We start from the raw sequence: 24,945 nt of genomic DNA on the forward strand, positions 1-24,945 counted from the left end.
GGTGCCGGGAACCGAACTCACGACCTTGCACTTGCCAGGCAGGCGCTTTTGCCACTGAGCTAAATCCCCAGCCCCCATTTCTAATGTTTTTTATTATTACTTTTATTCTCTTTTTTAAAAACCTATAAAATGGATTAAGGCTTTGAACAAGAAAAGTTTATCAATTCTCCCCATTTTTTTTTTTTTTTTTTGGTTTTTGGTTTTTCTCCGGTACCGACAACCGAACTCATGACCTTGTGCTTGCCAGGCAGGCACTTTGCCGCTGAGCTAAATCCCCAGCCCCTAAGTTACGTTTCTTATGAACCGGAGTGTAGTGGTTGGGGGCATTTAGATTCACTAATTACACTTCTGACATTGCACAGGAGTGCGGGGTCTTTGGTGGAGACTCATCCGCATCCACACTGCCCTCAGGTGGCTGGGAGACAGCAACTTCTCAGTTCCCTGCAGATAATCCATAGTCTCAGAGTAACTATGCTAATTAGAAAACAATTTCCAAACACTTACATGAAAAGATAATTTCCCAGAGATTCTTAATTTCATTATTGTTCTTTACTGTCTTCTGGGGGGAAAAGAGAGCTTATAATTCATTTTATATTAAAACAAACCACACACTTTTGGTTTGAAGAGTACAAAGTGCATGGAGAAACTTTCTGGGGCAATATACGTGTTCTGTATCTTGTCCTGTGATGGTAAAGCTCACTGACCTGAACAATGAAGATGTCTGCGTTTTACTGGACATAAGCTGCACCTAATTATTTAAAAGAGTCAGAACAGGAAGGCAAGCAAGTCCACGACAGGTGTTGTGCTGGTTTCCCAGCAACCATTTCATCCTAGATCATCCACACAAGAGAGTCACTGTCATAACGGTTCTAAGTACTGACTGGCTCAGAAATGGGTTAATTTGTACCAATGGATGTAAGAAGTTGCTTATGCTGGCAGCTTTTTCTCTGCCACTGGACAGAGGTGAGAAGCATTATGCTCCAATTTTCTGGCTGCCATCTTATGTCCAATAGTAGAATTGAGAAATGAATGTTGTAGGAAATGAGGGAGTAAGAAAGAACAGTGTCCTTGAAGATGTCACTGGACTTGCAGGTTAACCAGCTCTAGAGTTCACTTGTCTTCTTTCATTATAGACAGAATACATTTCATTTTTAATGGAGCCAATTTGAATTGGGTTATTGTCATCTGCAGCTGAAAACATTCGGATCCTTTTCCAGAACGTTAATTGAATAAGTCTTTTAGATCCAGTCCCCAAACTGTGGGTTGCTGTATAGTAAGTGATATCTGTAGGACCTTGGAAAAAGTGTGTGTAGGTGCCCTATTCAAATACTTTGTGTTCTGGTCATATATCATAATCTGTTTCACAGGAAGGGTTTTCATCTACTCAGACTAATTGATTAATTCATGAGAGGTGCACCTGTCATTTTGGCTTAATGTATCTCTTTTCTTAATTTTACAGTAGAAGGGCAATCTTTTGGAATTAACATTAACATATCCACATACTTTCCAGACCATGGTACAGTCGCCTTAGCTCACCACTGCTCCAGTCTGATTGCTTTTCATTGCAGGTGCAGAATATAACGCTTTCAGAAGAGAAAAATGAAATCTACAAGCCGTACTTGTACAAAGAGCATGAAGAGTTAGGACTTGCACCAACAGCATGGTAGGGATCTGCTCCTCTCTCTATCACGAATTTGCAAAGTGTAAGTGCCCGATGGATGACAGGAAGATAGCATACACTGTGGTGTGGAAAATGGAAAGGCCTGCCAAACTCTTTTTAAAAAAAAATTCTGAGGATTACAACTTGAGGTCTCCTGGAGCCAGCTCATCATGGAAGCCACTAATTAGAGAACCCTTCGTATCAGGGAGGAAGAGAACACTTTACTCACAATTACGTACAATTTCAGACTTGAAAATAGTGTCCCTGGTTGGCTTCTGGATGCTTAAATCCAGGCTTCATTTTAATTTTCTACTTACTTTCCCACTAAGCTTTCAGGAAGCAGGTAGGTGATCCTTTTCCACCCTTTAGTTGGAAAGAATACAGATGGCTGAGAAACACTTCCAGAGCATTTTGGGTCAGCAGGCAAGCACTGCGGGACCAGGTAATTCCAGCTGACCCCAAAGTCGGTAGAATACTGCACATGAATTTGATTCTGGGCAACTTTTTCAGACACTGTGCATCCAACAGAGATCTAATAAACAGAAAATCAAGATTGTCAAGGCATTAAAACCACATCACGTGTTTCTGTTCTGAAGAATTGGCAGTAAAAAAGATGCTGGTCACTTGATATCCACCACCCTGCACTTCTAGGTTTATTTTTTGTTCTGCTGATGGACAAGGGGGGGTTGACATGGTTGCCCAAGGTGACAAATTAGAAAAAGTGCCAAATATATCGTGTAGGGGATTTAGAGAGAAGCTGAAAACTGTGTTTCTGCCGCGCTGGCTAATTGCCTTGGAAGGCCTTGGCTTACTCTTACAAATTGTTCTGTTAATACTCTGGCACTTCAATTTGGCAGAATATATAACTAAGAAGGATTGCTAACCGCTTTACCCATTTCATTATTTTGTCACAGAATTTATGACTCTCAATAAATCACTTTCAACTATCGTAAGATGCAATGAAGTGATAATGGAAGGTACTTTGAACAAAGCACAGCACCCTTTGTCAACAGAGCTAGCCATAATGTGACTTTTTTGTGAATATAGTGGGATTTACATAGACAAAATAAATTGGCTGACATAAAATATCAGCCAAAGAGGATGCTGGCATGAATTCTAATGCTTTCTTTTTTATCTCTAGAATATTCTAATGCTTTATTTTTCTCCTTCAGAACATTAAAATGTTCTTATAAAAATTAGAAAACAAGAAAACAATATAGATTCAGTAGCTTCTTAAACAAATTGCTAAATTATATAGTGATTTATGGCAGGGAATTGCAACCATATCTCTCATGTTTATTACCAATATCTTGCTCTATTAGTATTTAATTTTGAGCAGAAACACATTTACTCTTCTGAACATTTCACTCTGAAATATTTCAGAAATAAAATACTTTTAATCATTAAGCAATATATAAGTATTTAATTTAATATTAAAAATTATCAAAGTATATATACTAAGCCAATGAAATCTTAGATGATGTTTGTCTCTATAACTTTTTTTTTTGGTCTTTTTGAGACAGGGTCTCACTATGCAGTTCAAGCTGCCCTTGACTCACTTTGTAGCCCAGATGGGCCTCGAACTCACAGCAATACTCCTGCCTTAGCCTCCTGACTACTGGGATTACAGGCATGTGCCACCATGCCCAGCCTGTCTTTAAACTTTTCGATTGGCTATATTGCTACTGTATGTGATCATTATTCATGTAATGGAGACGAGTTTCACCTTGAACTGCATAATCCAGCCTTCAGTGGGAGTCAGGTCATGGGTCACTGCGTACACCTCTCGTCCGTCATGACTGCCACAGATCATGACCCCATCAGGGGAGTCACAGAATCTTTCCACTGTGCAGTCATCATGAAACAGCCAATGCTCATTCACTTTAAAAAAAGACAAAAAATCTTGTGACAACTTTATAATTACAATACTTCAAGCAAATTTTCACTTTCACCAAGATCTAAATTATTTTAAGCAGAAATCCCTCTTACATACAGTGTACAACACACAGCCCACACCAAGACCAGCATTTCATTTTAGCAACATGGATACTGGGATGACTGAGACACAATATTACCTTTTTCTAACACACACACACAGATATAAGTGTCCTCTTGGGAAAAAGAATATTTATTGTATGAGGTGTAAGTGAACATAAAAAGGGAATGTATGTGTAATTTCTGACAGAATTTTAGCTTTTAAGCAGCATCGAAAGAAGAGAAAAATATTTCAGTAACACGATGAGGAAGTGAGTGGGCTATTTTAGCTTGAATTCTGGTAGCATCTGGGTAGTTAAAAAGGTGGTAATAAAACTTGTCTATAGCTTTATTGAGTTATAAATGGTATTCAAGCATTGCACACATTTAATGTATACATGTGAGTGAGTTTAGAAATATGCACAACCTGTGATTCCATCACCACAACCAAGATACTAAGCATATCTATCATCTTCAAAAATTTCTGCACACGTGCGTGTGTGCGTGTGTGTGTGTGTGGTGTAGGGGGTAAGAACACTTAGTATGAAATCTATCCTATACGTATTCTAAGTGCATAATATTCTATTCGTAAATGTAGGTACTCTGTTGTATAGCAGATATTTAGAAACGATTACTCTTATGTAACAGAAACTTTATTCTCATTGAGAAATGATTCCCTATTTTCCCCTCCCCCAGATCCTGGAAAACAATCCATTTAATTCAATAAACAAGTTATTTCAGAAATTAGTTGAGAAAGGTTAAAACTTTCATTCTGCAATTTGGTATAAAGACTACCTTTAAGTCCTGAACTGTCCCATTATTGCTTGATCAAAAGCCAGGTGCAAAATTTTTAATTTTAATAAACATGGGAAGTTGTCTACACATCTACTATTGCTTAACCAAAATCCCAATCCAAAACAAATAATTTTAAGCTGTGCCTACATTTAATGTGGTGAAAGTTAAAGTAGAGTATTATAAAGATATTATTTATGAAACCCAGATTATCTATAAATTAGTGCTGCTGTAAGTGTATCACAGTAATGTTCTTAATGTTTGAATATTTACATATGCATATTTAAGTGCATATTATAAACAGGTATTCCTAATAAATCTTCACTCTTCCTAAGCAAGATCAAAAGTAATTCTGAGGAAATGTACTCAAAACACCAAAAAAACCAAAAGGTACTGATGGAACAGATTTAGAAGTCTGAAGAAAACTCTGAACAGTGAGGCTGGATGCAGAGCAGAGTGATCTTGTGTGCTGAATCTCTCTTCCGGGCGTACACATGTTCCTTGCAATTCCCTTTCTCTTCTGGAAGAAGTGTTTTTACATCATGATTTTTACGCCACAAAGGCAGGCAGTGAAATATATCCACACACTGGGTCTAATTAATAATACGCTTTCACCTCCCAGGTCCAACTTCTCTCTGAATGCCTCCTGGTGAGCTCCACATTTGCAGTGCTCAGGAGCAGAGGCACCGCGAGCTCAGGGCCAACGGGCGGGCAGCGGAGTCGGATGGCCTTGGAGGCTCAGAGAAGAAAGCGAGCCATTTCGTTGTGATTCGGCCTTCACCCACGGTGTGTCTGTTTGATTTTGTCTGAGCCTGTCATGTGCCTGCAGAACAAGCAGCTTATCTCTGAGATTCAACTGGCCCCTGCAACACCGTTATCTGTCCACGCTCTCAGGGATTTGGAGCCGTGTTTAATCCTACATCACAGAGAGAGGACTCAGGAGTCAAAATGCACAGCAATTTAAATTCCAGTAAGAATATCTTGAGCCAGTATGTTATGGTACACATTTCACTTTATGCTAGAACTCTGCAATCTGGTGAAAGTGGATAAATCAACTAACTCATTCATCTCTTCGAAACTACTTCCATGGGGAGATGTTCCAGCTTATAGGAACACTATTCTTACAAAATAGGGGCCAGAAAATTTGTTCCTGCAATTGTATATTACCAATTAAGCCTAAAGTAAAACTCAGTATTTTAGGAACTTGAAAAATCAGTCTGTATTTACTTTGATTCTTACAGAAGCAGTGTTTATATTATTCTATGATTGTAAACTCATTTGTGTAAACTATTCCCAGGGAAAAGTAGATGAGCTATTTAGCAAAGTCCTGAATCAGATCTGTGTGAGCAGATCTTAATAAATTTTTCAAGAGACGAAGACTACCTGTCAACGATTGAGGACTTTTCTATCTGCAAGGGTGGTTTTGGTAAGTATTTGCAGTTGTATCAGCGTGTCACATGATATACTAATAAATGACGTGAAATTACCTTAAACATTCAGCAAGATCACAGTGATGAAATTCTGATGAAATATTATACAGCTATTAACATTTTATTTTTAAAAATACTTAAAGTCTCTGGGGAAACCTCAGGATTCAACTCTACATGATAAGAGAAGTCTATAACATATATAAAAGTTAAGATAATTTAAAAAAATGTTTATATGAAAGCATAGAAAAAGATGATAAATATACTAAAATATTGACAAGGATTATCACCTGGGTGGCTTTTACTTTCTTCCTCAGAATTTCCTGTATTATCTCAATTTCACATTTTGAACATGTATTACTTTTACATTGAAACATTAGTAAGTGAGTATTCTAAATTGTTAAAAATTCTCAAATTTCAAGTTCTCCCTACACACAGCATTCCTCTGGAAGGTTCTTTTCCTTTTTTTTTTTTTGCACTGGGAGTCGAACTCAGGACCTTACACTTGCCAGGCAGGTGCTGTGCTGCTGAGCTGTATCCCTGGCCCTGGAAAGTTATCAGTCTTTTTCTTATAAAATTATCCAGGTTGTCTTTTTTGATTCTGTTAGATGTTGGATGTTACTGTGTGCTGGGTGAAACACATAGTCCCTGTCTAAATGGCTTCAGTGGTGTAATACCCATTGTTACCACTTGGATGCACTCGCAGTGTTGGTATGAAATACACAATTAAGACACCAGGCCATATGCAGTGTGATCAAAGCACGTGGCATGCAAAGATATGTACTTAACATAAGACTCCACTTAAAAAGAGGTACTGGAATAGTGTCATGAAATGAGAACAATACATTAAAAATGAGACAGGTGTGTAAAGGTCCTTCCTACTTTGCCAGCACTCTGAGCCACTCTGAGCTACTCTGAGGGTGAAGAGAACAAGACCAAGGACAAGCAAAACTGGCGCTCGAGCTGGGACACAACACACAGCAAATGAGGCATTTCACTGGATATTAAAACAAGTGATCAAGAAATGTTGGCTTTCTACTCAAAGTCGAAAACAGGAAGCATAACATAAAAATATTCTAAGAAAACATAATTATTCTGCTAATAAAGTGACAAAATGCTACCAAAGCACACCAGCTGGCTTGAATGAAAGAAAACATTTAATTCCAATGTCAACCAATGTCAGGAAGGTTGATGGGAGCCCAGGAGGATGCCCGTTTCGCTTTCCTGCACCACTGGAGAACTGGCAAAGGTCTGCATTTCTCCGTTTTGAGAAGACCACACCCAGAGGCCTGCATTTGCGCTGCATTTCTATGGCGCCTCATGACGCGCTCACCTGCAGTCTTGTCCTCCATGAACATGTCAAAAGCGATCCTCCCGACAGGCCCGGCGTCCGCGGGCGAGCGCTCATGCTGGGGCACCGGCGCGCTGCTGAACATGTCCAGCATGACGGTCCTCTGGTCAGCAGAGCCCGAGATGAGGACGTTGTCGATGGCCCAGTCGTTCTGGTCCAGGCCGTCATGTCTGGGCTGCCACCAGCGGAAGCGAGTGGCAACCTCTTTGGCATCAGGAGGCAGGAGGATATTCACGAATCTGTAAGAAAATGGTGGTGGGGGAAAAACCCTTGGCTACTTCCTGTGATCTGCAACCCACGAAAGGACGCATGGCACATGGGAGGGGAGGGGAGGACATGAGGTGAAAGAATCTTTAAAAGCCACGATGAGCTGGCTTCACAAAGTCACTAAATTGGGAAACAGCAAGTGAGCAGTTGCCAGCACCCGGGGGCTCCCTGCTTACTCCGACGCCCCCGCACAGCAGTCTGGGAGAGGTGAGCCTCCCGGACTTCCTTCCTGACACCCAGGGGGAGGTTTCCTCTGCTTCTTTCTCTTGGCTTTTGTTTTCACTCTCATCCCCGCTGAGTACCAGCAACTGGCCTGGACACAACCGCTATACGGGCAGGAGCTGGGGGCAGTCGGCCCCAGGCGCAAGGCACACTCTCAGCTGTCTATGGTATGGACATTATTTTTAATATGCTTTACCAAAAACACTACACTAACAGACCCAGCATGCGCTCCCAGACTTGGTCACCAAAGAGAGACGGAAACATGCGTCTCCATGCTCCAACATGGACTTTTTATGAGCTAAGAATAAGGCTGAAAATATTCCTTAATCAAAATTATGCATTACGACCCAGGAACATATCAAACTGTTTTGAACATATGTTCACAACTTCTCTTTGTTGGGGAGAATAGTTTCCTTAGGTTTACTAACTTCTGTGTAAGGCGTCACCTTTTAAAAAAAATTTTTTTTGTTTTTTTTTTAGGTAGGGTCTTGCTATGTAGCTCAAGCTGGCCTTGAATTCACAGTGATCCTCCTGCCTCAGCCTCCCAAGTGCTGGGATCACAGGGGTGTGCCACCATGCCTGGCAAGGTGTCATCTTTTTATCCCTGCTAATCTACCCTTCTTTAACATGGAGTGTGGCCTCTTGGTGCTCCTGGACAGGCTTCCCTGACCGACACCTGAACCTGTACCTTTCACATTTAAGAGGTTTCATTAGTTGTACTGACATGGTATCTCGGCACTGATTCCATTTTCCCTTCCTCTCTTCTCTCTGTCTTCCTTGAGGTCACGGTGCCCAGAGAGTAGGTTGTATTCCAGATGGGGACCAACGAAGACCCACTCTAAGCTGGAAACTTTTAATTGGGTTCCTAACACTTGGATTTTCAAGACTCTTGTGAATTATGCCATCGTTTTGTGAGTGTTGGTACTAGGGAAGGGATATGAAGCCCACAAATCCTATATCCTCCCTTGTATTGTTACTGGCTTCTGGGAAACCATCAGCCTTCACGTTGGGTCTTCTCTAAGCTCATTTCCTCAGGCCTCTCAGTTTGGACGCTCATCACATCCCCCTTGCTCCACAGTGTTTCAAGGCTGGCCTCAAACTCATAGCAATCCTCCTGCCTCAGTCTCCCAAGTGCTGGGATTACAGGCATGCACCACCTTGTCTGGAAATCTTTATTTTCCTTTCTACTTCTAAATTAATCTTTTTACAACTATAAATCCTCAACTACATTTTGAAAATCTTTGGGGTGGAAAGTTATCAAAGGCTGCTTGAAAGTTTAAATAAATGATGAGCACTGTTTCCATTTTAGTCAATTTGTTTCTCCTTTGGAGAAATAAAATACATTAAACAGGTATGCTTTTACCCTGTAGAAGCGTAACTCCCTTCTCTCCTTCTGCAATGCTGCTTAGGTGTTCATACTCGAGAGTCCTTATAAATTCCCCTATGAAGACCAATGAGACCACTTACTTGGCTGGTGTCTTCTTTCCTATTAATAAATGAGTATTTCTCTACACTATTACACTGTGTGGCACTTAACTTCTCATTGGATTCCGTAATTGATTTTCAACTTCAGTGCAAGTACAAGTTAAAATTTTGCTTGTAGCAGGTTGCTGGTATTTCTTCAATTACCGCACTCCCTTTCTTCCTTCATACTAGGAGCTTATCTCTTTACAGAGGTGACTGGCTGCCCAGGATAAAGACAAGTCCCGCCTTCCCCGGACCGAAGTGTGGCTGTGTGATAAATTCTAGGAGTGAAAACGGATGTGTGCATGACTGCTAGGAAAGGGCTTGGCGGAGGTTGGCATGACCTTCTTGGCCGCTCCCCCTCCTACTGTAGGTGTGGGGGGTCCAGGGGCTCTTTTTGGCTGGGAGAGGAAAGTCACCTGTTGAGAACTAGAAGTCAGGAGCGATCAGTTCCTGATGCTTGGGGAGCTGCGGTAGCGGCCTGGGCTACTTTTTTTTTAAGGGATCTAATTTACATAAGGGAGAGAAAAACTTTTGCTTATGTTGTTTGGAGATTTCTCCTGTTAATAGCTGAAGCAACTCTTAACTGACTTATTGAATTGAACTTACCACTTTTGAGATTCTTTTTACCTTACTCCGCTTTTAGCTCTCACCTGCCTTCTCAGGCACTAAGGGCCTCTGTGCTTCTTGCTTGGGCGATGCGTCTCTCCCCTCTTCCTCTTGCTTCTTCTTCCCCTCCTTTCTCTCTTCCCCTCTTCTTTTTCCCTCTCTTCCCACTGAAATGAATCTGCTCCTTTCCTCTTTAATAGCCTCTTTGACTTTCCTTAATTGGTCACACTAATTGCTTGTGGCCCTCCCAGAATATACACGTATTTTTAAATGACTAAATTTGTCAAGGTTTTAAAATGGAATCTAGGCTTCTTAAGGAGTCTGTCTTATTGTGTCTCCTTGTTCTCTAGCTAATAATTCTCTAAAACTGGGTAATAGAATATAAATAAATATTTGTTTTTTATCTCCATTTTCTCCCAGTGTGGAAATTAGTGATTATATACTCATTAATTCCTATGGGTTTAATGCTGGGCTTATTTGCTCTTGGCAGTGTGATAGCATATTTCATTTTATACTGAGATGTGAAAACTAACTGTTCTTAAAATAAAAACACAAGCTCGTTGCCTATCCAAACCGGCAACATTCCTTCCTGTCAGCATGAGAGGCATCCTCTACCAGTGAGTGACTTAGAAGTCCCCTCCACGCTCCTGAGACTGACAGCTGGTAGCTTTACCACGCATTTTCCCACAACAGCCTAGTTATTAGAGATAAAATAGAATACAAACCCAGGTTTACTGTACTGGTCATAGAAAATTTCCATCAGCAGGTTCCAGGTAATGCCTCCATTGACAGAATATTCTAAGAGAACTCCTTGGTTACGGTTACTGGGTGCAATCAGGCATCCATACATGAAGTAAAACTGGATGAACTCGGCGTTAGTGAGGTTTAGATCCACAGTGACTAATAAGCGACTACAACCCTAAGGAAAAGAACCAGAGTGAAAACACAAGCAGTGACGAGGAATCACGACTGCAGCTTACAGACTGTGTCCGGTTTCCATCCTTGTAATATTTCTTTTGTAATACAGTTTGGGTGATGTCATAGCACTGACTGTCTTAGCTCTCCTCCCATGCTAGCTCTCAGCATGGTGCTCAGCATACAATAGGAACTCAGTGAATGTTTCCTGAACTTTGAAATTTCAGTACTTAAGACTTATTTACAGGGGGTCTCATAGTCAAAGGAGATTTTCTGTATATGTATATTTCATATATGCATATTAAAAGTAAGATAAAGGATGGAATTAAAATAACTATCTTGTGTTTCTATTATTCCAAGTTATTGATTGCTGTTAATTAGATTTGTAAAAACATAGCACCAGTTATTAAGGAAATAGGGTATCAAGGTGACTATTGAAATACGTTTTAAAATGACATCTAGAAATTTCCATGTAATTTATTTATAATTGGAGCTAGTTGCAATCTTTTTTATGTAAACCATTTTTAGCAGAGTTTAATGTCATCTATATTAGTTCAGTATTGATAATAAGTGTTTTGTAGTTAAACACATGTTGGAAATCTTGGCCACTTACAGTTCTACCTAAGCTAGAAAGAATATGTTAGGCACAGCATTCCAAGAGCTGATGATTATGAAAATCTACACTGGATCCCTGCTTGCTACACTTGGCTAAAACCCTGAGTAGAAGTAGTACACTTTATCAGGACCAGTGGAAACTCTAACACAGGGTAGGAAAGTGAGTTGATCCCAAATTTGTTATCATTTAAAAATTAATTTGCCTATCTAGTCATGGTATTGGAGAAATCGTGTTTTTAAACACAGTCATCTTTGGCAGGAAATTGGAACAATTATAAAATTTCTCAAAGAAAGGTCCCAATATTGTGGCTGCCATTCACAAAATTATGTGTTGTAAATACAAATGTCTAGTAATGACCAACAACTGTTCTTTCTTGAGTATTTGGAAAGGATTAATTGTTGTGGATAAACTCAAGAATCACTGAAGTTCATTTTCCAGATTTCTGGCTCCCTGCGTCTCAAATCTCTTGGAAGTTCAAGAGTTTTCAATTAGAGGGTCCTCCAGATGGAAGCATCACACATTGCGTAAGTGTGCTCTTCCTGGATGCAAATCCATATATTTGCTTAGTTTGCTTTTTATTTTTTGTCTTTTTGAGACAGGGTCTCACTATGCAGTTCAGGTTGGCCCTGAGTTCACTTTGTAGCCCAGTCTGGTCTCGAACTTGCAACCATCCTCTTGCCTCAGCCTCTCAAGTGCTGGGATTACAGGTGTGTGCCACCACGCCCGGCTGATCATATATGTGCTTTAAAAGTGAGTTCTGAAATATCCCCTATGCTCACATTAGCCCGCAGAGGTAAAGTATCTCAGCTGATTCGTGGTAGGGGAACATGGCAGTATTTTCTGATTTGTGGAAGTTTGCAAGTTCAGATCAGGGTTGAGAATGTCGAGTAACTAACTTTGCATCTCGTTTTCCCATTAAACTTTGGAGGAGACCCAACAGTTAGGGAGAAACTTAGAGGATGTGGAACTGAATGAGCAGCAGCCCAGCCCTCACCCCGCTGAAATGCAGAGCCAGCCCCGAGGCCACCGCTCCACACACGGTGCTCAGCTTCCCCCCGTTGACGGTCAGCCAGTTCTGGGTGGAAGGAGCGCGGTTGAAGTTGTCTTTGAGTTGGGTTGGAAGGGAGGTCTCAGGTTCATCACAGTACAGGCCGCCCCACTGCTCATCACAGCTGGGTGTGGAGAAAGAGAAAGGCAAAGCCAGCGTCAAACAAAGCCCCTGCAAGTGTGTTCTCTGTCCCTGCAGCCAGCTCTTTCTCCTAGTCCCGGATGACAAAAGGTTACTGACTTGCATAGCATTGCTGGAATTCACCTCCTCTCCTTAACAGTGCTTTAGGGTAAAAATAAGCTGTGAGTCAAGCACCTCTGGCTTTTCCAAAGCTTGGACTTGGGGGTTATAGGTAGAGAGAAAGATGCAGCTTTAAAGAATTTACTGCAGATTAGTCCCTCTATGACAGAGGTCGGGATGGCTGACAAACAACTGCAGCTGCTGAGCTAAACTGCAGTGTTCTCAATAATTGATGAAACATCTTTTTAATGGAAGCTTTTAGAACTGGGTATGGTGGTGCACGCCTGTAATCCCAGCACTTGGGAGGCTGAGGCAGGAAAACTGTTGCGAGTTCAAGGCCAGCCTGAACTGCATAAGGACAACCTGTCTCAAAAGACAAAAAAATAACCCAAGAAAAACACAGGCTTTGGGTCAACCCAAAATACAAAAGGCTGTATTCCAAACAGCAGATGCCTTGGATGGTAACTGCGATCTCTGACCAAAGGACTAACTGCCCTGGTCAGGATGGAAGGGGATGTGAATGAACCACGACTGGGAGGCTCGTGGGTCTCTAGGGCCACACTGGATGTGGGCTGCAATTACTAATCACAGGAAAGACTTCCCAGGGTGTGCAGATTAAGCAGAGAAGGGACTAGGAATTTTCGAACCGTATCTTCCGTCGTATTACCCCCATCAAATGGCACATTCTCTGAAAACAAAACACAAAAGCCGACAGTGCATGTGTACACATATATGTGCTTGTGCATGCATCCATACACACACGTTCTCACACATGCTTCATTTACATTCTTCTCAAGATGCTAAGGCTCTCTAAGAGTAATATACCAGGTGTTTCCATCAAAAATGCCTGGTAAATTGTCCAGGCATTTATATACTTTGTTATGCAAACAATGTGGGAATACCAATTAAACAATGACAGAAGCATATCCTTACCTATATTCAGAGCGGAGTGAAAAAAGTATGTGTGATGTATTATTTTTGTTCAGACCATACTGAACTCCTGAACCTCTTGTAATGTCCTTTTCCAAGGCTCAAGTGTATCACAGAAACACAGAAGGAAATAAAATACAGTCAATTATGCCCTAGCTTTCCCCTGACAAGGTAGCTGTTGTTCAGTTCTTAATCTCTAAGTAAGAATGATGATACAGCTAGCCACCAACTCCACGGTTAGCTCAAAATCATAATTCAGGAAAAACATAACTTAAGGCAGCTTGGGAGTGATTCAAAAACCAGGTTCAGACCAATCTCCTGGATGGAACGTGAATCAGGAGCTTTTGACAAAGGGAAGGAAAAACTCTACTTACACACAGCTTCCCTGGCTGCACCTGCCATGGCCGCTGCACAGCTCTACACAGCCGTCCCCGATGTAGACGTTATCTATTGCCCAGGTCTGCTGCTTGTCAAAAGGAGCTGGTTGATGCCAGCGGAAACGAGTGGCCTGGGACCTGGGAAGAGAGAATTACAGTGAAGGATGCAGTGGAAAAGAGAATGTGCTCCAGCGTGTTTGAACCACTGCACTAAGAAGATAACACAAAAGCATGTATACTTCCACTCCCATGCTGACTGTAATATCCTAGGCCAGCGATGGCAAAGCTTTCAGAGCTTTCAATGATAACAACGTGCTGGCCATGGCACATAACTTTGCCGCCACTGCCCTAGGCCAAATTTTGGTTAGCAAGAGCAAACCGAGTGAACTGTAACAGGTTCATCATGTATCTAGCCTCTGTGATCTTTCTGAGCCTTGTAAGAATAGAATAGTTCAGATTCTAAAATGAATCATAAAACTCAAAGCTTCCAAGGAACAATGGGAGCCTGCGTTTTGTGTGGGAAACACCGTGGAGTGACACCAGGGATATTGCTAACTTGTATAATTAATCCTGGAAGGAAAGCCTGTCTCTGAGGAGCTATGACCTCTCTGCATTCAACTCTGGAACAGAATTTTTAATTTTTTTTTTTTTTAAATTTTTTGGTCTTTTTGAGACAAGGTCTCGCTATGCAGTTCAGGCTGGCCTTGAGCTCACTTTGTAGCTCAGGCTGGTCTCAAACTTATAACAATCCTCCTGCCTCAGCCTCCCAAGTGCTGGGATTGCAGGTGTGCGCCACCACACCCAGCTTTTTGGAACAGAATTTGGGCTGAATCTCAGCCTCTCCTTGCTTCTGCAGGCCAGAACCCTCTGCAGCTCATGCAGCAGTCCTGAGGAGTGTTCCCAGTGAATAAAAGCCTTAGAGACGGGGTCAGTATAAAGCGGAGGAGTCAATGTAGCCCACTTTGATTGTATAGAGAAAAACAGAGAGGAAAATGAGGAAAATCAGACTTATTTTATATTGATTTAAAAGTGATCCGAATAAAATCAACAGAGAGGTTCTCCATTCAGGAAGCAGAAAGATGCACACCTTTCGGGCAAGTGTCACGAGTTAACATATACTTTCAGAGGCGCTAGATGGCAGTAAAGTGCAAACAATCATGTGAAGCTCAGCAAAGGGAACACGGAAAGCCTGGGAAGGGACATCATCTGTGACACCCATCTGTACAGGTTTTGTAGTTAATCTTTTGACTGAGGAATATATGCCTTAGGCAGGACAAAAAGACCAAACAGCAGCAAGGATCTTGTATTTTCCAAGTGCGAACATCTATGGCAAGTTTAGAAAATAGAAAAGAACCAGACTGACACTAAAATGTTCATTCTGGAGAATTAATAGTTCAGCCTGTTATGTGTCTGCCTAGCATCTAGGTACAAAGTGAACTGTCCTTGTAACCCGGCTCCCCTGTGTTCCCCCAGCAGAGCCGTCTCTGTCTCAGTTTCTCTCCAGCCACTTCCTGCTGCATTTCCACTAAGCTATAAGGGAGCCAGGGTAGGATCCTTTTTGTTCAGCATTGTACAGCCAATGTCCAGCACCCAGCAAGGAGCAGTGCTCCATAGGGATGGGGAACTGGTATCCACGCGGGTGCTGCCATTCTCCCAGAACGCAGTGCTGTGATGATCTCCAACTGCTCACCAGGCTGTGCAGCTCAGTGGCTTCGCTGCTCCATAATGCTTGAATTTATTAACACTGTCTGTTTACACGGAGAAGCATCTTGCAAGTATCACAACCAAATACCTTATTTTCATAGCACATACTTTCTTGCATTCTGATACCTAGCCAGAGCCAGCATTTATATATTCTGTATTTCTTTTTCCCTGCAAGGCTCAGAATGGGATGGAATAGCTCTGTATTCTCTTAGGGAATACTGTTTTGTAGTCTCAATGCTTACAGACAATACACAAGTAATAAACTTCCCCTATTCCTCTAAGCTCATACACATGTTGCACCAAAGTGCTTATCACTTTGCATTTGAAGTGCACATTGTTATGTAGTTTATGTCATTTTGCAGATGCAACTTTATAAGCATTTACTGAAAGAAGATTAAGTTGAAAGAAATAAAGACGTGGAGCTTTGTGCCGGGCAGGGTTGTGACCTGAGGCTGCTGCAGGCTGGAGAGGAAGCACGGGCCTCCCAGCAGGGGGTGGTTTTCCGGTCACTAGCTGTGTTGGATCACAGTCTGGGCAACCACCGCACAGAGCGCAGATTTAAGGGCTAGACGCATTGTTGAGGTTGACAGCCTTTTTGGAGATCTCCAACCCTGCAGTTTCAGTCTGTGTAACTCTCTGGAACTTTACAGAAAAGGAGACAGTAGGAGGCCAAGTGAAGAATGTGTTAAAAGCAGAGTTGGCCATGGGAGTAAGGGCTCTCTCTTGTACTCTGGCACCAGAGACTTCTATGTCCCTGGTGAGCAACTTAACGAACATAGTGAAGAAATTACATTTGATGATCTGTAAGGCCCCATCTGGAGGTGTACATGGTAATTATGGGCCTGTCAAACAAAGCACATATATGTTATCTAATATTATGAGAAGAGGAAACACTTTCACTGAGAAGAACTAGAATATAAGTTAAAAAGCAAGAGTCTGAAAGTTGAATCAAACCTCTGAGCCTTTGCATAAGGTTTCTTACCCTCACCATGTGAAGGGGCCAAACCACTTATGTGTATGTGCTGACATTGCCTCCTCTGGAGAACTAGGAAGATGTTACTGCCTGGCTCACAAGGGTGTTGTGAAAATTAATTAGTTCATGTTCACCGAGACCTCTGAACGTCTGGGTCTATCCCTCGGCAGGTGTCATCATTTATCCCGAAGCCTCCTTGTACTGACGGCTACCACCAGCTGCTGCTGCCGGAGGTGGAAGAAACATGGCCCAGAGCAGATTTCTCATTTTTACAGATCCTTGAAATCTCTCCCTTTGCTTTTTTTCTGCAGTGGCATTATTTCCTCCCCATGTACAGCACACAGCAAGTGCTACGTAAATGCTGCTTAGTAAATGACCATCGCTAGGAAGTTAGAATGTCACTGCCAATAGCACGGTTTCATCATTGGTCTCCCTGATTGCTTTTCTCCACAATTCTTAATAGATTGTGAGAGTCTAGAGTCTCACGGAGTCTTTGTTACTGCTCTTTATTTCAGGAGGATTCTCTCTACTTATGAAGCCCTCTTCCTCCCACTCCCCGCTGCTCCTCTTCCTCCTTCTGCTCATCATCCTCAAACCCCTCTCAGAGGAACCACACGTTATGGCTTGTATCTAGATGTCTCCCCAGAGCCTCCTGTGCCCATAGGTGGGGCTTTTTGTAGCTGGCTGGATCTAAGGTGTGTGATACTGGGATTAAGGATGTGTGGTACGCAATTGGTGCACTAATTGGTTTAGCATAGTTCTGGGCATGGATGATGGGAAGGTCCACCTGGGTGTGGGTGACACCACCCAAAAGGCTGGCAGCCTGGATGGAATGTAAACTTGCTGCTGCTGCTGTCGCTTCGCTGCTTCCTGCCTGCCCTGCTGTGGACTGTTTCTCCTCTGCCATGCCACCCTGCCTTGAAGCCGGCTGACTATGGACTGACATAGCCAGCTGACTATGTACAAAGTACGAGCTAAAACAAACCTCTTGTCCTTTAACTTATGTGTGTCAGTTATTTTGTCTCAGTAATGAGAAAAGTAACTAAGACAATACATATATACATATTTCTTCAACCTTCTCAGGACTTCCCTGACATTTCCTTAGTCCCTAAGAGGTGCATAAAACACCTAGGCCTAGAAAATCTGTCCCAGCCCTCACACTTTAGCAAAGAAGATGAGGCCCAGTGACCTAAGTCACACACTGGTTTATAATGAAACTGAGATGAGACAAGGATCTCTTGGTTCACCGTACTTTCTATTTCCATTAAGCAAATCTTTCAAAACTATCAAACCTCTAAAAAATCAGAGTTAGCAAAAGAAGGATTTCAATGAGCCACCCCAAATGTCCTTTCTTTTCTCTTGGCAGAGAACAAATACTCCCGTCTAACCACTAACTGTGACACTGGGGAAAATCAAACAATCTCTCTATACCTTAGTCCCAATCTACAAAAGGGCGGTAGAGAGACCTAGAGGTTAGAGGAGATTTAAAAGTCATTTCAATCAGTTATACTAATTTATATCCTGACTTGGTAAAAAAACTCCTATGATACCTTTTGTGAGATAGGGAAATTTGAATACTGGATATTGAATAAGTATTGAGAAAGATATCAACCACTTTTAGGCATGATAATAGTATCACAGGTTTGTTGTGTATAAAGTTCTCTCTTCCAGTGATACACACAAAAATACTTACAGGTGAAATGATGTGGTACCTAGGGTTTGCTTCAGAGTGATACAGGAGGAAGGAATGAGAGGAACTGTGTATCAAGCACTGTTGCTGATGGTCGATAAGTGTCAAATCCAGGTATGAAGTATGTGGGGCCCTGGTAAACTGTTCTCTTTAATTCTGTATAACTGGGTTTTAGATAGAGAAAAATCTCAACCAAACATAATCTATAGTTCCTTTAAAACTGCAGTAAAGTTTTGAGGGTTACAAATGAAAGGGAATGTCTATCATGTAAAACATTTGTTATTTTTGCTGATAGGTATAATTAGCAATAATTTTCTATTGCTATTAGTTATCTATTATGGTTATAACAAAAACCATGCTTTTTTTGTCTTTTTGAGACAGGGTCTCACTATACAGTTCAGGCTGGCCTTGAGCTCACAATGATCCTCCTGCCTCAGCCTCCTGAGTGCTAAAACTATGGTATTCTAAGTAAGCCCACTGAAAGCATCAGATACATTGGACCAGCCATCCAATACAAGAAATTTCCCATAATTTATAAAATATAGTTTCCATGGGGAATGACTTATGTTTAACTGTTGAGGCAATTTTGATAATCCATATATACCAATGTACAAAGTACAGCTAAATCTCAATTCTCTGATAACACTTTCACAACAACAGCAACATATGATAAAGCTTGGAGGAAATGCAGAATGTCTGGAATTAGTTTTATTTTCTATTGTAGAGGAGGTGAAAATAGATTTGACTTGTTTTAACAGAAGGCCCAGCCAAAATTACTTTCCTCTATTCTCTGGTCCTGAAAGATCATAAAAAATTTGGTAAAATAATAGCAGCAATGCTCAGAGTGTCAAAATGATGCATAAGAGGGTGGTAGATAAGAAGTCCCGTAGTTCTTCAGCGTGGTGCAAAGTTTTAAACAAGATGTCCAGTAATGTGAACGTTTGCAAAAAGCCTTTCAAAAATTGGTAACTGTCCTGGATATTTGAAGAACCCAGTAAATATTAAGCATAGTTATTTGGTTGTCTTATAATAAGTCCTCTTGCATACAGTTACATACATGGGAATATTGCTGAAGAATACCCTCGCCTTGTAAGTTTATTTACCAGCAAAAAGCTAAGCCCTCTTTTACTCTCAGCTCATCATCCCGGTCCTACAGTCTCGCCCTCTCTTATGCTTACTGCCTTTCCTTGGAAGTTCTTGCAAACATTAAGCAGCATCTAGGCTATGGGTGAAACCATGTGGCTTCCAGTGTGTCGTAGTTAATCTTTAAATACAGGATCAGCTAGGTCATTAGGACTAGTACAAGGAATGGATCGACTTCAAACTGTGACTTAAAATAGCCAAGTCACACCTGAGCCTTCCCATGGCCACGCCCCTCCTCCCTCTCTCAGTGGATCTGAGTTACCTGACCGGCCGCTGACCCACCCTAGTTATCAGGTGACGTTTCACAGCACATGCTGCTTGAGCCGCCTGTTATTTTTAGTTCCAGGTTGGTGAAGAGGAGGCACATTCAGATTCCAGGCTGTGAAGCTGACTTTGAAATCTTCCGATCTCCCCCGCCCCACCAACGCTTCTCAAGAACTCTCCTCATTCTTCCACTCTCACTTCTCCTAGGACAATTATCTCTTAGGCAAGCAACAGTGATTCAACACTAAGATAGTGGTCAAGTCCATGGATTCTGGTTCTGACAGACTGTATTTCCAATAGCTTACCGAAACCGTTCTTTGAAGGTCATTGATGATCTTCTAATTGAAAAAAATCCAGTGCATTTGTTATGAAGCTTTTTTCTTCACTCACTCTTCTCTGTAGTTTCCATCACTGAGGCCATCTCTTCCTGGTAGATAATCTCTTCTTGTTTGGCTTCTGGGTACCGTGTTATTCTGACCCTCTGTCTCCTTGAGTGAATCTCCTCGTTTTCTTATTAGCTTTTTCTACTCACTCTGCTACCACCTTTGGGAGTCCTCTCTTTTCTTTTTCACAATTCCCTTATGGAGAACAGGTACAGTTTAACAGCAATGACGAGCACCTCCATCCTCAGGCCTCCAAAGTGTATTACCGTTCCTTGGGCTCTGATCTCCATTTCTCCAGCAAATGGGTATTTCCACATATACTTCCAGTGATCACATTTAATTTGGCACCATTTGACTGAATTTTCTATATAGTTGGCCCTGCAATCAACTAGTTCTAGTTCCACTTCTCAAAGTCTTCTTCTTTTTTTTTTTTTTTTTCTGATACCGGGAATCGAACTCATGACCTTGCGCTTGCCAGGCAGGCGCTGTGCCACTGAGCTAAATCCCCAGCCCCTCCACTTCTCAAAGTCTGCCAGGTTTCATATTCTTAGAGTTATCTTTTGATGTGTGTAATGGAGAAGGAGAACTTAGTGTTTGAGTTTTGTTGATTTTTTCTTCGAAATTTTCTGTAAGTCAGGGTCTCATCCCTGCTATGTCAGCTGCAGCCCAGGGTAACTGTGCTTACTTCATCTACAGGCTGTCATTACAGCACTTTTATCACCACCTTCTCTTGAGTCTAGCAACTTTTTTCTTGGAAGAATATTCGGAGCTTAAAACATACCATAGGTCAGTTTTCCTGTAAGTCTAAACTCCTCTGCCTTGCTTTTACATTTGCTGTAAATTAACCCAACTATACCAATCAACAGCGTTCCAGACATGAGCTCTCTGCCACTCCTACGCTTCTCCCAGGATCAGGTCCACAGATCCCTGCTCACTCACCCGGTTCCCTGGATATAGAATGTTCTCATGGGTATAAGAATGTCCACTTAATTTCTAGCCATATTTCAAGTCCGTGAGACCCTCTCTAACTCTTGCATTCAACAGTCTCTCATTTCTCAACATCCGCAGCACTTGTAGCCTACTCCTTGGTGCAGCTCTAACTTCTATGGAGCATGGCTCATTTTTAAGTTGTTTCTCAGGTTTACTTTTCATTTTCCTCAACAGGTGGTGACCACATCCAGGACAAGAAGTTAGACAGTGCATCACCATGGGCTTGTGCTTGCTCAGCAAGGCTGGACTTAGGAATCCCGATTCTAAAGGTAAAGTCTGACAGCAAACGTGCGCCGTGGTGAACAAGTGTGATTTCGAGGTTAGCTCAAAGTTACAAATGATTCATATTTCTATCCGTCTTTACAATGCCTAAACATCTCCATGCACAATTATTAGATTGTCCCGTGGTAGAAAGGACCTTCATCATGTGAGGAAACTGAACCTCGGAAACGTGCAAATGGTTGCTGCAAAGCTCACAGGGCTGACAGGGCAGAGCCTCTTCTACACTGCAGTCCTTTTGCTTTTTGGTTTTGTAGATCTTATTTTTTCTAGCGTCACCAAGCAGTAAAGATAACAAATTTATCTGCTCCAGTTATTCAGGTTTGAATGTAGCAATGACGGGAGCGCAGTGTAAGGTAGCTTGTGTTCAGTCCCGGTGTTCGCTCCGCAGGGGGAAGCACCAGAGTCTGCTTGGCTTTGCACCTCAGAAATCAGCGAGTTATGTCCAGCACGCCCTTTCCCTCAGCCCCCACCTCCAGGCAACATGAAGCTCAGTCACCTCTGTTGCCCCCCGTGTCGCCGGAATTTCTCCACTCCCCTTCATGTTCACTGCCAGCACCTTGGTTACAACTACTAGCGTTTCTACCTTGTCAGCAGCTTCTTAATTATCTACTTCTATCGCTTCTGATTTATTCTCCAGTTAGAATATGCTTTTCTGAGTGCAAATCTAGGCATGCACCACTACTTGGTTTTTTTCTTTTTTGTTTCTCTTTTTCTTTTTGAGACAGGGTCTCACTATGCAGTTCAAGCTGGACTTGAGCTCACTTTGTAGCCCACGCTGGTCTCAAACTTGCAACGATCCTCCTGCTTCAGCCTCCCCAGTGCTGGGATTACAGTGTGTGCCACCACCCCTAGCTGCATCTCTACTTCTGAACACTTTAATAGGTTTTTTAGGGTTCCTAAACCTGGAAGACATCCTCAGGTCTTTAATACAGCCTTCTCAACATGGCCTCACACCATCTCAAGCCTCATTTCTCTGTCCCTTTCTCTGTCTGAGCAGTATGTTCGGTATCTCAAACATGCCTCCTTCCTCTCACTGTGGGTCACTATCCTTACCTGGAACACTTTACCTGGACTCTGTACCTTGTTAACTGCTGTTCCCTCTGCACATCTTTCCTAAATTACTCTTTGCTCAAGGAGCTCTCCCAGACTAAGTTAAATGTTCTTATGGTATCCAAACTCATAGTACCATGTACTTGTTCTCCGTAGCTGTCACAACTGAATTTTGTACTTACTGGAGCGATTACTCCATCTCTCACTGAGCTAAAAGCTCCTGGAGGCAGGGATAAATTCAGCCTCCACCTAGGCCTAGGCCATAAACAGTTCAAACCTGTTTGCTTCCTGAATGACTACATGAATGCATAATGGCGCCTGATGACCGCTGCCCATTTCAGTTTGGTGAGTAGTCTGATGCCAATATCTGGGCAACCAACTTCAATTTACTATCTCACCACTACTGTGTCAATAATGCCGGGATGAGTGAACAAAGCTGCCTGGTGTCACATGACTACAGTCACTCCCCACCCTTGCTTAGCACGCATCTTGAAGTTCTCAGCCCCCTGTTTGTTTATAGCAAAGAGATACAAACTGAAACCCTCAGCTGTGGCCTGTCCACATAAACGTTAACATTTCAGTACCTTTCCAGACACGGAGGCAGTGAACGTACCTTCATGCAAGGAAATGCCATATTAAACAGGTAGCTGGGTTAGGGGAGGCACCGCACAGAAAAGTTAGCTTGTGGTTGAGGGAAAGTGCTCTGGGATGGGCGTGCTGCTGTAACAATCTGGCATACGGCAGAGCGTGACAGGAAGTGGGGCTGACTGGGGCTCCTCCATGCACGTTTCTTTCTGAGTTACCCAAAGGGCTTTGTTATCAGGCAGTGTCACCTTTAAGACTAGTGTACAACGGGAGCCTTGGGGGTAATACAACAAACAAACTTCTTATTTTCAATACGGTAACAGGAGATACCAGGAGGAAATGGATGCTAGTCAGATTTTTCAAATATCACTTGAAGGGGTCAAAATTCTTGTGGGTATGTTGAAGAGACAATTAAAAGATAGATTAAAAGATGAGAAATAATTACTTTTCTTGAGTACAAGACTCAAGGGTATAATGACTAGCTGGAGTAAATCTTAGAATGTCGCTTATTTGCAAAACGCTGCCAAGTAGCTGGGTAATAATTCATAGAATTCATAAAGACTTAAAAAGACTGCTGCCTTAATGGAGTTTTTTCTATTTTACTTATTAAGATCGCCTTAATAATTCATGCACAGCAATACCTTTAACGAGCAACAAAATCTCACGTATCTCATTTAAACTTGGCAACTCTGCTGACAGTTAATACAGTCTCATACCTCTGAGCCAGCAATTGTAAAGCAGCCCTAGGCTGTTAGTAACCGAAACCAGCCCATTTATGATCATCCCAAGAAAAGTTATGCTCTAGATGAATGGTTGAATTTTAGGTCATTTGCTAGGAAGATTTATTCCTTCTTCATCTGTGGGGAGGCTGCAGAGCAATAATGAGCCCAAACCATAATCACTCTTGTTCCACACGCTGCGTTGGTCTCCTGACTTCTTTCTTAATGGCGGCAACCGGTCCCATTTCCTTGGAGGGGGCAGGAGTTTCTCTCAAGATTTTGGAGCTTTTCTATGATTCCCACACTAGGTTAGGGGGAGAGTTATATAACATCATTCCACCAGGTGAAGAGAATCCTCTGCTTCTCTCAAATGGGAGTGTAAATGCAGGTAATTTAGATTCAGCTCATTTACCAGCATTTACCAGACAACGTTCTTCTCATTTTATTTTATTTTTTTGAGACAGGGTCTCGCTATGCAGTTCAGGCTAGCCTTGAACTCACGATGTAGCCCAGGCTGGCCTCAAACTTGCAGCGATCCTCCTGCCTCAGCCTCCTGAGAGCTGGGATCACAGGTGCACACCACCATGCCCAGCTACCAGACAGCATTCTTAAGCCAGGATCATTTCCCATGGACACAAAGGATGAATCACTTACTATTGCTTTTCATAGATGAGAATGCTCCAGGTGATAATTCTTAAGCTATTGTTCAAAATAACGTTTCAGAAACAGGTGCTTGTGTTAATACACATTTATTTGCTACATTCAACTACATGGCATCCCTCACTGCTGTATTTGCAGCAGTAGAACTGGCAGAAAACTGATTTAAATCTATTTTGTATCCAAAGGCCTATTTGTATCCAATGGGCCTATTTTCTGTGATTTATTGTGGACATTTATTTTTTTTTCTTTTTGTTTTGTTTTGTTTTTGGTACCAGGAATTGAACTCAGGACCTTGTGCTTGCCAGGCAGGCACTTGTGCCACTGAGCTATACCCCCAGCAACATTTCTGAATTAAGTTAGAGAAGCTGGGTGATGTAGCTTTTGTTTTCTTGAATAGCCTATTCTTTAAAAATATTGAAGTCAAAAGTAAGTGAAGGCCTGGATTTTGAGAAAACACAGAATAATGTCACCACAAAAATGAGTTTCCATTTTTCTTAAGAAGATCGGCTTCATCATTCCACGACTATGTAACCGTGCTCACCTAAATCTGCTGTGCTAAAACCTGATACCCAAATCTGATGGTGTTTGGCTCACCATGCGGAGGGACGCA

The 24,945-nt window shown here is 42.0% G+C and overlaps 1 protein-coding gene across 2 annotated transcripts in view; it reads right to left on the minus strand.

The window, feature by feature from the left end:
- The window catches only part of Reln (reelin), a 439,528-nt gene that overhangs the window by 26,341 nt on the left and 388,242 nt on the right, over positions 1-24,945 (minus strand). For both annotated transcript variants that reach the window (XM_005377236.2, XM_005377235.2), the window contains exons 47-52: positions 13,890-14,030; positions 12,292-12,469; positions 10,492-10,685; positions 7,187-7,443; positions 3,387-3,541; positions 1,978-2,192 (exon numbers count right to left, since the gene is read on the minus strand). In XM_005377236.2, coding sequence (XP_005377293.1) covers positions 1,978-2,192; positions 3,387-3,541; positions 7,187-7,443; positions 10,492-10,685; positions 12,292-12,469; positions 13,890-14,030 — 1,140 coding nt within the window. The remainder of the gene's footprint in view (positions 1-1,977; positions 2,193-3,386; positions 3,542-7,186; positions 7,444-10,491; positions 10,686-12,291; positions 12,470-13,889; positions 14,031-24,945) is intronic.

Source organism: Chinchilla lanigera, unplaced genomic scaffold (genome assembly GCF_000276665.1).
Source record: "Chinchilla lanigera isolate Chin_1 unplaced genomic scaffold, ChiLan1.0 scaffold00009, whole genome shotgun sequence".
Classification (NCBI taxonomy): Eukaryota; Metazoa; Chordata; class Mammalia; order Rodentia; family Chinchillidae; genus Chinchilla; species Chinchilla lanigera.